The 13,375-nt window shown below is 47.3% G+C and overlaps 1 protein-coding gene across 3 annotated transcripts in view; it reads right to left on the bottom strand.

Moving 5' to 3' along the window:
- PLXNB2 (plexin B2) overlaps positions 1-13,375 on the bottom strand; it is a 775,326-nt gene that overhangs the window by 311,264 nt on the left and 450,687 nt on the right. For all 3 annotated transcript variants that reach the window (XM_069627846.1, XM_069627845.1, XM_069627847.1), the window contains one exon: positions 5,556-5,744. In XM_069627846.1, the coding sequence (XP_069483947.1) occupies positions 5,556-5,744 (189 nt within the window). The remainder of the gene's footprint in view (positions 1-5,555; positions 5,745-13,375) is intronic.

Genomic DNA, 13,375 nt, shown 5'->3' with positions numbered 1-13,375 from the left:
AGCTTCACTTCTCTTTTGTTCATTTGTTATGGGGAAACTGATCAGTCCTTCAGACTATCAGTAGTGGGACACTGTTTCCTTTTTTGTTACTTTTTAACATTGGAAACAGCATCTTACAATGCAGTGCAATGGGGATACTTTTGTATCACACTGGCCTTTTTGGTTACTGTTATATGTGCCTAAAGACAAACTGGTGGCAGCAAATATATTTGTTAGCATTTTTGTGTTATTTCTAGTGTGCACATTCGCGTTTACTGTGTATGGCTATTAAATGTGGCTAGTCCCCTAAAATGACTACGCCACTGGATTTTTGCGGGTTCTTTGGATTTATTGTTGTTTGGCCTTCTTCCTTCCTTGCCTGGTCAAGACATCCCATATAAGGTCATGCATTTGCCCAGGAAAACTGAAACGTATGCAGATGGCAATGTGTGTGGGTGGACACACACACACACACCGTGTCGGTCTGTCTGTCTCTGAAAGAGGGTGGGACTGTCTAATCCCATTCCACATTCCTGAAGCCAGATATTCTTCAGATCGTTGGAGCCAAGAATCTCTTGTATAAGAACAGCCGACTGGAGATCCGAAGACAACCGATGAAGAGGCCTGGCATGCCCCCCTGCGTCTTTCCCACTGAAGCCCTGTTGGACTGCCTGATCTGCAAATGCCCCGAGTGGTGCTTCATCCCCAGGACTGGTGCGACCGAACAGCCACAACGTGTTCTCGGCGATCTAGCCATCCTGAGCCTTTGCAAGTGTCCCTGGACCACCGGGTGGACTGTCCAGCTCTTCAGTGAATCACCTCGATAGAACCGTCGCCGTTCTGCATTTGCAGCCAGATCTTTGGTGGTCACCAGCTGGTCTTATAAGTCACAGTCCTGACAAGTTTCTGCCTCCCAGCTTCAAGAGCTCCTGGGAGGTCTTCTACAGTCACGACTGGAAGGAAGCTTGCCATCGTCTATGTGCGGTTGCAGTCAATGGAACTCACCTTCTCCCGTCCTGTGTAGTGTCCTGACGGGGGCTGCATCAGTGAACCCTGCATTCCTCCATCGCCAAGGGTTGCACTCTGCTCCTGGATCCAACCGGAAGAATTCTTGCACCCTAAACTCTCACCTGAACCAATGGCGGGAAATGTAACCTCCATCGACCCCCAGTGGATCCATCCAGTCATCTGGGAAAATTGGTGTCAGGGGATAAGTAAACACAAAGCGTTTGTCTCCCCCTCTCCTCCATAATATAACAGTGAGAACAAGTATTTTTGTATCCTTCCATTCTGCTGCTTTTTGGTCGTCGAACCCGAGTAGTAGAACCTGAAAGTTAAGAACACATTTGTCTTACCCAGTTACTTTGTTGCATATATTCTTTTGAACAATCAACAACACAAGTAACTTAAATGCTACAGATACATTCTGGGGAGAAGCATTGTAACTTTTGGGCACAAGGCCTCTCTCTTCTTAGGGATTGGACTGCTGAAGCTAGGGAATGTCACTTGTGACTTGGTTCCATCTTTACTGCATCACTTTACTTATGTCCTTTATTGATTTAAGTAATTTAATGTATTTTAAGACCATATGGTGACTCTATATAGGTTTATCATGGAGTGTTGTGCAATATTACCTCCTGCTTGTTTCCTTTTTTAGTGTGTGTTTAAGGCATGGAATAAATACTGTATTTGTATACATTCCTATCTAAATTGAATTGTGTACTTCACTGTGTGGACTCATTGTGGACCCCTGACCCCACTGGCACTCTCCAGAGAATAGCCTTGAGTGTTCTTAATTGCTACCCTTGATGGCTCTCAATTGCTACCTTGATTGGGGTTTGGCTAACCTCTCAGAGTTCCCCCGTTCTCTATAACTAGGGTGGCCTCCTAAATTCTGTCCAACAGGAACTTCCCATGGGATGCAGCACTACACTGGCCGCCGAGCAGAACGGGGAAAAGACAGCACTTGCTCAAACCACCGGGGTGCTGCAGTGAACACAGCGTGATGGCCTGGAGCAACGCGTAGAACCAGCAGACAGTCTGCTTGAGCCCACGCTCCAAGGACAGCCACTAGCGCCCCAGGGAGTTTTTATTTTTTAAAGGCCATTGTGATCCCACTAGCCCACGAGGGATAATTGGGAAAAACGTGGCCTATGAAAAGACCTTAAAGAGCAGACTACTTTGGGCCCCAGCAGGGTTTATGCTGGAAATGAAGCATGAACAAGGAAGAGGTGAGGCTTACAAGCCCTTTTAGAACCTTTCCGAGCCTGACCCCCATCACACCCCTTCAAGGAAGTTAAGTGATTGGTAAGGTACTTAAGAAAGGACGTGTGAATGCTTGGCTGTGGGTTAGTTTGGTGAGGATAGCAGGTGGTGGAGGACTTCCGAGAGACCAGAGGGGGCGAGAGCGACCAGGGTGCGGAAGCTATTGGAGAGAGGGCATCTGTAGTATTTGGGCGTCAGAGTAAGGGGTGTGTGGAGTAGGAGGTAGTGCCTTTGGAAGGTAGCAGCAGGTGGGGGTGGTGGTAGGAGTAGCAGAGTAGCCAGGGCGAGGAAGCAGAGTGGCAGTGAGCGGTAGAGTGACAGCAGCAGTAGAAAGCATTAGTAGTACTGTCAGGGGAGTGTAGCAGACTAAAGAGGACTGGTGAGGCAGTACTCCTAGCTGAGGACTAGTGGAGGCAAGGAGGTAGCGCAGGAGGGAAGGAAGGAGGAAAGGATGATAAGGGAGGTAGCAGCAGGTGGGGGTGGTGGTAGGAGTAGCAGAGTAGCCAGGGCGAGGAAGCAGAGTGGCAGTGAGCGGTAGAGTGACAGCAGCAGTAGAAAGCATTAGTAGTACTGGCAGGGGGGTGTAGCACACTAAAGAGGACTGGTGAGGCAGTACTCCTAGCTGAGGACTAGTGGAGGCAAGGAGGTAGCGCAGGAGGGAAGGAAGGAGGAGGAAAGGATGATAAGGGAGGTAGCAGCAGGTGGGGGTGGTGGTAGGAGTAGCAGAGTAGCCAGGGCGAGGAAGCAGAGTGGCAGTGAGCGGTAGAGTGACAGCAGCAGTAGAAAGCATTAGTAGTACTGGCAGGGGGTGTAGCACACTAAAGAGGACTGGTGAGGCAGTACTCCTAGCTGAGGACTAGTGGAGGCAAGGAGGTAGCGCAGGAGGGAAGGAAGGAGGAGGAAAGGATGATAAGGGAGGTAAGCAGCAGGTAGCAACAGTGGAGTGGAGAAGCAAGAAGAGCAGTACACATCAAAGGGTGGAGGTGAAAAGGCAGAGTGAGAGACTGGAGGGACAGCAAGGTGATGGAAGGATAACTCCTGGGACCCAGTGTAGTGAAGGGGCAGGTACAAATGTGCATGAGAGAAGAGAGGGTGGCACCGGGTGGAAGAAGGCACCATCCCCAACTTCCTAGAACACTAATCAGGTTAGGTTAGATTAGGGAAGACTAGAAGATCCCTAGGGAGTTCATCAGCTATCGTTTTAGGAAACACACCAATGGAGAAGCCAGCAAAGAGACAGATAGGGGTTACCGTTGGTGAGCACCAACCTCCTTGCTAAAGGCACCTGGGCTAGGGAGGGTTTAGGCCGGCAGGAAACTGACAAGGGCGGCCCAAGTGCTAACTTCCCTAAAGTCCTATTTTGGCACCGAGAGTCACTTGGTCTGCTGTATTTGTGGCGGTCACCCCGTCACAGCACCCAAATTAGCTTTATTTAGGAGGACCCTGTTAAGGTGATGAGAAGCTTAACCTGTAGCTACGCCACCATCTCAGTGTAACTAAGTATAGATGCCCAAAAACCTTTGGAATATGACAGTCCAGTCTGGGATATTGCTTTGTATTCTGGGACTTGTAGTGCGGCTTCAAAATGTGGAAAAAAGAACAAGGCAAAGAAAAAGAATGAATTTGACTAGAATGTTGGAATGAATGCAGAAATAGGGGCGTTAGCTAAAAGGTTTCTTTCCAGACTCCATATTGCATTGAAGTGAATGTGATTGCATTGAAAAGATGATGCAAAGCAAGTCCCTGCCGTGGCACGAGGCACTGCAGGAAGGTGCTACTACACCAAAGTGTGCCTCGAGGAGGTGACTGCTCCCACGTCACCTCTGCCGTCCAGCCCCCAACTGTCGGGAGACGAGAAAGTAGAGCTGCTGCCAGCAGACGCTATAGTCGCGACCCAAACCTGTAGCCCCCCACAGACTCCTCATCTTTATAGCTGTCCTCTTGCACCAGCTGCTCTGGGACATTTCCAGCAAGGGGTCACCTCCGACAACCATGAGCTCGACTCTGGACAGAGCACACCACCCCATTACCTCAACACTTTTTGTCTGTATGCTCAGCACGATTCTCTCTCTGGAACAATTTGAAAGAAGTGTGTTGCTGTGCCATTAGTACTTTGGTATTCAAGCACTGTCGAGACGGCAACATGGACATGTCCATTACGGACCCGCACAACATGTGTGTGTGGTGCCTCATGGCGCATTACGACGCAGAGCAGTGTAGGTCATGTCGGTCCAGGAGTCCAAGGCACTGATGGAGCGGGCCACTAAGGTGGCTCCATTGCTTCCCAACTCTTCGGAGGTTGAGATAGAGGAGGCACCCATGAGGAGCAGGAGAAAATGAGGCATAAGGTGAGAATAACCTTTGCACTTTGGGCACACTCGTCCCGCTCAGGGTGACAGCAACAGAACAAGTGATGGCTGGAAGGCTTCGAATCACAACCAGGGGCATAGTTCTGGGCGACCCTCCAGACCAGTCATCACTCTTCGGTTTTATAGACAAACACAAAGGAACATTAGGGAAATCAAACCAGTGAGTGGATGTATTCAGTACACAATTACGGTGGACGATTAATACAAAAAATTAAAAGTTCAAGCATGGGAAGGTGGGAGAAAGGATGAGTGCAACCTCTCCTGCCCTAAAACTGAAAAGGGGGTCTCGGCCAGTGGTCGAAGTCTACGTAAAGTAGCAGTGGAACTATGTTCCCTCCTGGCCTGCCCCGCTCCCCACAAACTCATCGCCACGCACAATCCAAACTACCAAACAAACACAACTGCTGTTTAAAGAATGTTCAGTGCAAGTTTCAACTTCTTCCTCCTCTTTTATATTAAAACTAAACCATTCTGGAACGGTTTCTTTTTAAAAGTATAGGAACGGTACAAAGCAGTGGAGCCCGCTCCCAAGCGCTCCAGCCCACTTCGACCAGTGGTCTCGGCACTTGCTTTGAGACTGTTTAATGTACCATAGTTGCACTAGATACGTCCCCTGTTAACAGACAGACTGTGGCGTTGGAATGTGTACAAAATAAATACCTGATCAAACTATATGAAAATAAATAACTGAAACTCAATGTGTAAGTACACACCCATCGCCAAGAACAGGACTTGCATTTTCCGTGAGTGTTCCGCTTACATATTGAAGGTGTTATTTTACTGGGAAATGTGCTTGAAAGAGAAGCAAATTGAAGCTTTCCCGGTAATCTTGGCTTACCCAACAGGAAGTGGAGATGACAGAGCTGCCTGGCCACAGAATCTAAACTGGACCACATTTCAAAACCCCAATCTCTGCTGGTGTGAGCGTTCAAGAGCATTTACCTTGACGATGGATTGTTCTGTAGTGCCCAAAAAGGCCACAGTGTGTCCGTTCTCCACCGCCACCGCCACCGTGGTGAACACGGTGCCGTTGCTGCTTAGCATAGGCCGCACGGTCACGCCATCTTGGCTTTCCAAAGGGTACGGCAGATGTTCCGAACCACATGGGTACAATGAAGCCGAATTTGCAGCCTTGTAAAAAAACAAAACAAATACATTACAAATGAAGGGAGCTAAATGCAATGATCAAAGAGGTGGTTCTAGGCAAAAAGAATCTAGCCTTCTGGAACTCATCTTCTGAAAATAATATCATTTTGGTAAAACCCACAAAACATTCCTCTTGTATGCTACACATGCAGGCTTAACTCTTGGCCAACGACCATCCATTTCATAGGTAGGCATTGGTTCCAATGGCTTGTTGTGATAAACAGAAAATAAAGATACACACAACTATACATTTTGGTATAAATAGCATATCGTCTTCCAGCACTCCAGTGCCAACGTACTTCTGATACTCCACAGCGTGAAAACCCAATCTCGCCCACTGGGGGCATCTAATGACTGCCACAGGTAGGTACGTGCAAGGAGATCGGTCCTAGGTGTGGGTTAATGTGCCCGGTCTCCGAATGCCAAACTGACATGTATTAGTGACTATGGATGTTATTAGATGGGGGCACTTGGTGGTGGGGCAAGTGTGCCAAGCAGCACAGTGCAGCGCAGCTGTGAACGGGTACGCACACACACCTATGAAAACCCTGGAGGGCTTTATTATTTTACAAGCTGTCAAACCGTTTTTTAAAAAAAGACAAAAAAAAAAAATCACCATTTTGAAAAAAGTAATAAAAAAAAATATAAAGATAAAAGAACACATGGATTTAGTTTTCAGGGTGCAGGAATGTATTTCAGGCATCCATGTAGCAGAGTTGATGGGCCATTCACCTCCATTGTAAACATGATCTCACCCCCTCACTAGGGTGAGCAGACGTCTCGGTTTTGCCAGGACCATGCCGGAATTAGGACTCCTGCCTCCCAACCCCCTGAGAGTTTTTTAAAATACATGTCTCTGGTTTAGGAAAGGGAGGGTAGCTGCTGCTGCTGCTGTAATGCAACCATTCAAGCGGACATTTTCTAGCATCGCCCGGGGCAGCCTCGTAACCTGCAGCCTTTTGTCCATTACCACAGGCATCTACTAATTGCGCCACTTAGAGGGGATTTAAAAAAAAAAGGAAATTGCAAGGAGTCGAATTAGCTTAGGGTGCAAGCCCTATCTTTATGTTTCTAGCCCGACCCCTCCCCCACTGCAGACCTTTCATCAAATTTGGTAAAGGGCCATTTGACTGCATCATTTTTGCACCATTTTTAGTGGCGGTGCAGGGGGCGGAGAGTCGGAGGAAAGGGGGATTTGGGGGTGTGGGATGATAGTGGCTATGGTGGGGTATGCTCCCCATAAAAATACTGCAAATAATGCAGTGGCATATTCTAAGCAATGGGGGGTCGTAGGTCCCCGTGAACAATCCATCTTGGATTATAAATAAGCATAAAATGGCCTCCTTCCTAACACCTCTGGAGCTCTAACTCAGAGAGTGGGACTTTGAGCTCCACTTTTCACATTTTGGCAGCCATCTTAAAGCTCAAGCTAGGTGTTCTAAAATTATTTTGGTTCATGGAAAGTTTTTTGAACTTTCTGTGAGAGACGTTTCTGCGGGCCTTGTTCTGCTGTCACCCCAAAGCCCTCCTGCTGCTCCCCATCTTCCTCGCACGGTTCTCACTTTTTCTCCATTGCCCGCCCCTTGCCTGACCCGCTTTTCCTCCATCTTTCAATTTTTTGTTTGTTTCCGCAGTGCGGTCCTTCTGGACACATCAAGCGGGTATGCCGTGCAGATGCCAGCCTTCTCTGCTCCATGAAGGAAGGTGGTCGTCATGGGGACACACCTGTATTTCTCCCTTTTTACAATTGTATTCCCATGGGGGAGATCCGCTTGATCCATGCTTTTACACATGCCCCTCCCCTTCGACCAGCCTCATCTTCCTGCCCCACTGCCAGAGTCTACATGCCCAGTGTCACGACTCGCTCCCTTCGCTCCCGTTCCCACCACTTGGGGGCATGATTTGGGGTTTATTCCCTACTGGACCTTTCCTCCGAACCTTATGCTACAGTGCTGTGATGAATTGGGAGCGCTAAATCCCTATTTTCCAAGCTACTTCCCTTCCGGATCCATTCCAGGTTTTTGGCAGCCAGCATGCTTCTTTAACCAAATGACTATGCTTCCCAGAATGCCTGGCCCACTGCTCCACCTCCACCCTTGCAGGACAAGGTTGGGTGGAGGATAGGCAACAGCTGTGGCTGCAGGTGCAGCAATCAGCACACCTGATGCGTGTGCTCGTTAAGCAGCTTTAAAAGCCTCAGTCTTCAGTCCAGCGCTGGTCATCGTTTGCAGTGTTCCTGTTGTGACTAGTCCCTTGTTCCTTGTTCCTTGCCTTTGTACCTAGTTCCTAGTTCCTGTTTTCTTGTTCCTCCGCCCTGAATCTCGGATTCATGCGCTAATTGATTTCTGCTCCCTTGATTCCCTTTTTGTCTTCCTCTGTTTGCAGGCAGCATTTCTCAGTGCTTTCCCCTTTTAGATGCAGCCCAGTTTGTCTGTGTTCTATATTTCTTTGACTTTGTCCTTTGCTGCTGTAAACCCGTATGCCTTAGCCTTCCTCTTAGATTAGCTTCCTGTCTTTTCCTTGGAGGGTTAGGGAGAAGTTTGCATTGGTTATTTCGTTTTTCCCTGCTCCTGATCCTTACTTTCTATTGGGATCCATTCCATGTTTTCCATTGCACTTCTGCATTTATTTCCCATTTGATTATTAGGTGTGGTGTGCGGTTGTAGCTAGCTCCTGTGTGAATGCTTATGTTTTCCTCACTAATTTGTAATCACTATTCCAACTTAGGTATTTAGTTTTCCTCCCATTGCTGTTCTAGCCTTTCTGGGTCCCAGTTTCATCAACAGGATTCGTGGGCTAGCTGACATTCAAGAGGTTTATCTCGTCCTCGTGAGTACAGTTCTTTAGTTCCCTTATTTAATACCATCAAGAGTGTTAGTTCACAGATCCTGTCATTGCTTGCCCTCCACGTGGGTTTAGCGCTGTCAGTACCTGTAACAGCAATTGGGGGTAAGGCGCTTGCCGACTTTCCTCGCGGTCAGGTGCTTACCCCACATCCCTTTTCATATATTGGTTTTGTTGTCACACTCTATTTGCACTGCTGGGTTCTAGCATACCTGAGTCGTTGTTCCTGTGTGCACGTAGTTTAATTCGAAGCTATTCACTGTGTGATTTAGTGCACATTTCCCTTGCCATATTCGCTGCCTTTGTACTCGCCTGACTAATCCTGACACCCAGCAGTGACACTGGTATCATGGCTGTAAAATCTTGACCCAGTCTCCTTCGCTAGTCCCAATGGAATCAAAGCAGGTGTGCGCACTGTTTTACTGACCTTTTATCTTCATCACTGAGCTACAAGTGAGCACGCATTGCTCAAAGGTGCCACCCCATCGCATTCTACGGATGGCAAACTATATTCTCCTGCTCCTTGGATGCCCTGGCACAGGGCTCTTAACGATATTGACTGAATATAAAGTCATCTTACATTTTGGCCATTTATGTTGTCATTCACAGTTGGTGGCAATCATCTTTACATTTGCAAACAGCACGTACTGTCCAAAGCCTCTCATTTGCTGTAGTAATCTCTTCTATTACCCAAATTAATAGTTGCTCAATGCACTTCTATGTGCATTCTTTCTATGTGTGTCTAGTTATGTATTTTCCCTGGTGACTGTTCCCTTTACTCTCCCTCCACAACCTTGTCAAAATGTCCCTCAAAGTCACCCCATTGTAAGAAGCTCACTGCTTTCCATCTAATCTGATTTCTTACCTATTGTACATTCTTTCGGGATCAAACAAGCATTGTTCCTCTTGTATGTTGTGAGGGGGCAGTAGCAAGAGATCGACATAGGTGGCATTTTCATTGCTACAGACTTTTACTGAAATGAAAACTGGGGTTGGGGAAAGGCTTCACTAGCCCTTACGATAAGAGGGGGTTTCCCTGCCTCAACACACATCTCAAATTCGTCTGTCAGGGTGTCAAAATCAAGATAGGTCCACCATTGCGTCAAAACCCCAACTCTAACCCTCACACTGACGACGAAACAAAGTACAAAGGGGCTGTCTTCTCAGCAGTTTTACAGTTTGTGTCAAAGTTCCAAACACAAAGTTCCAAAGGGTGCAGAAATACGGAAAGATCCACAGGGGTCCAGAGAAGGTCTTCCTCATCTTGTCTTCTCACAGGGATTACAAGTTCCAGGGAGATTAACTTCTTTCCCTTGATTCCTTTTCCACTTCCTTGAAGAGCTAAGAGAAGGTCCCCTCTTCTCTTAGCTTTGCTACCATGTTCACTATCCCAGGTCTGTCTCCTTTCCCCACATTTCTCTTCCCTTTTACACGGCCAACCAGATTAACGCTTCTCCCCGGTACCTTGACGAAGAAGAGGAGTAACGGCTGTTATTCTTATGTGGGTGCGAGTCTCAGACTAGCCTGGTTTCAACAATTCTCCTTCTAAGTAGACTTGGTGTACTCTCCTGCCAAGCATAACCTATTGCACAGCCAACCTGGTTCACCTTCCTCCCAGGTACTTTGACTATGAAGATGAGCAACTGATGTATTTCACTTATGGGTGCGAGTCACAGACTAGCCCATCTTTGGCACTTCTCTTTCTTGGTAGGCTTGGTTTATTCTCCTGCCAAGCGCTACCATATATCCTTACATGTGAAAGTTCCTTCAATGTTAATTTCAGGGTTCCAGACTCAGCTCAGGGTATTTCGTCCCCCGCTCCAGCTGCCAGAGCTACTTCTTACTCTCAGGGTTCAAGACGCTAGGTTCGGGGTATTTCTTCCCTTTTTCCACTCGCCCCACTTTCTCGGGTTCCCAGCATCTTCCTGCCCCTTTGCATACCTGCTTTCGCAGTTCGTGAGGAAGTCCACCTTCTCCCGGCTTCCTTCATCGGCAGTGGGACTTGTGGTGCTTGGGAAGGCTTGATTTGGTCTGCAGTGGCTCCGCAGCACCAACCATTCTTCAGGAGGTCGTGGCACTTACAAAGTCTCAGGATGGCCTGTGGCCTGTGTCCGCCAGCCTCTGTCCCTTCCTGCAACTCCGGATCGGCTACGGAATTTTCAGCTGCTTCCTGGGCGTCCCGAGTTTCTCCCCGGGCACGGCAGACGCACTGCCTTTCCTCGCGGCTTGTCTATGGAGGACTGCCTCTCGTCTGTAGTCCCCCTTTTTATTCTTTGGCCAGGTTCGGCTAGATTGAATAGGCTGGTCTGCTCACTGCAGTTCGCAGGGTGCTCTTCTGCACATCATCCACTCGGTACATATTTCTTGGACGGCATGACTGATCTTTTTCGTCTCAGTACTATAAAGGGGAGGACAAACCTCTACTTTGCTGGTGTATATAGAAGTATGGGGCATTCCCAAAATCTGATCAGGGTAAGACAGTGGCACAAATGTACGGCATCTCTCCTAGGGCGTCATCCCTTCCCCTTCGATCCTCCCACGGTGCACCATCCCAAAGGGGATTATTGGACTGTGGCCAAACCGCCCTGGCCACAGGAGAAGGGTTCTCCCCCATGGGAGAAAAAATGACATCCAAGGATTCATCACAATATAAATAAATAACTTCAGAAGGATGGACGGCTGAAGTGGCTCTTCCAGGCGTTGAACTAGTGACTGCAGGTCTCGCACAGAAATTTAGGCTGAGCTATCTTACTGATGGGGCTTCAATTGTTTAAAGGCCAGAAACACCTAGCCACAAACCTTAATTAAAAATTTGCTTTGACCAGAAGAAAGACAACTTCTAACAGGCACTGGTTTGACCGAATTATTCTTACAAGCTTTCCTACAATAGATGCAATAGGCCGATGCAGGAATATAAATTCATCAGGTGTTGACCTGAAAATCCTTGTACACAGATTAGGGCAATGGAGCATTATGTCAACTAAAGGTAGGGCATTTATTGAAACAATGAAAATAGTGTTCTTTCGATAGCATGGTGGCACTGGAAGCGGCCCTTAGGTCGGACTGTAAAATGAAATCACTGCATTTAACTGTCTACAGTATGTGAACGCTTCGTTGCTAGGGTGGGTGCTCAGGGGGATATAGCCCCAGGTCTTTTGGTTGTAGCCCCCGATAGAAGCTCAGGGGTTACAACCAAAAAGGCTAGCTAGCCCCGAGCCCCGACAGTGCCAAAACTGGCGTAGCCCCTGATCTTTTCCAGACCTAGCAAAACCAATGCTTCTAGCAAGTCATCGCCTCATGCGACTGGCTGCTGCCAACAGCTCGTGTACTGAGTAGCTCAAGTTGACAAGAGTTTTTACTGCCCTGGGCTCAAACCCTGGTGGCAGCCTGAAGCCCACCGGGGTTTGAGCTCACACCAGCAAAGTTGGGCATCATGTTATACCCGTGCTTAATCAGATGTGATTGAAAAAGGCCATCCATGACTGGACGGTTTCCATACATGTAGGGATTTTTTCGGTTTACGGTCCTTACATCGAATGAAATGCATCGATGAGAATCCATCGAACGGAAATGCATCAAAATGCTATCTTTTACATGTAAAAGTACATATCCATCAAAACTTGTCCATCGAATATAGGGATGGACAAGTTTCAATGGATATGTGCTTTTAAATGTAAAAGATAGCATTTTGATGCTTCTTTTATTTTCCACAGTAAAACGTTACATGGAGCTATCCAGTGCAGACATTTCGGCACTGGCCAGCTCCTTGTAACGTTTATTGTATATTGGGGGGTCCCTCCCTCAGCCCCCCGCAAACCCCACGCCCACCCCCCCTTTAACACCAACCCCTAACTCTAGCCCTAACTGTAACCTTAACCCCAACCCTAATTCTAACCCTTGCCCTAACCCCAATTCTAACCCTTGCCCTAACCTTAACCCTATTTCTAACCTTTGCCATAACCTTAACCCCAACCCTAAAATCCATCGAAATCCATTGATTTTTATTCAATGAAAATGCATTTCGATGGAAATTATTTTCATTGAATAAAATTTGATGGAAATGAATTCGATGAATTCCTTTTCGATGGAAAGTCCAGATACCAGATTTTTCTGAACACTATTTTCTGCAACCTTTGCAGTTGGTGAAATAGTCTTCGGTCCTGGGATACTTAAAACATACAGTAAATCGGGCAACACAGAAGTTGTGGTAGGCCGGGTGCTTAGGGCTACTGGGATTAAGGATTGTCCAATAATAACCTTGGTTTGGAAATGAGGTCACTGAAAGGTCACAACTGCTAAAGTGAGAAGTGATGCTGGTGTTTAGGGACAGTTGGTTATAAACATAGGGCTTTGAGGCAGGTGATGGAGTGCAGTGTTCTAGTCCCTACCTTGCCAACCTCCCCTTTCAAAGAGGAATGTTTTATACCTTTATTTTCCTGAAGTATTTCTATGGTCTGGATACAGCCAAGACGACAGTGGAGCAATGTGCAGGTAATAATTTCCAGAGAAAAATTGATCATGAGGTTTAGTAACATGAACATGCCTGATGCCCTTTCTAAAATTATGCCTGAATGAAGGCGTCAAGGCACCGTATACAAGGGTTAAAAAAGGGCCATCAATGGTCAAGGTGGACTTTTTATCGATACGTCCATTCAAAATGCAAACCTCAAAACTGGCATTGCAAGCCATTTGGGTGCATAATTGAACTAACTAACCCCTACTAACACCCACATACAAGATACCCACTTATACTTTTTGCTGGGCATCAGGAG

The sequence above is a fragment of the Ambystoma mexicanum genome, chromosome 12 (assembly GCF_040938575.1).
Source record: "Ambystoma mexicanum isolate Mex_15411 chromosome 12, UKY_AmexF1_1, whole genome shotgun sequence".
In the NCBI taxonomy this organism is placed as follows: domain Eukaryota; kingdom Metazoa; phylum Chordata; class Amphibia; order Caudata; family Ambystomatidae; genus Ambystoma; species Ambystoma mexicanum.
Note: the sequence above shows the minus strand (reverse complement) of the source record. Positions and strands in the feature narration are given on the sequence as shown.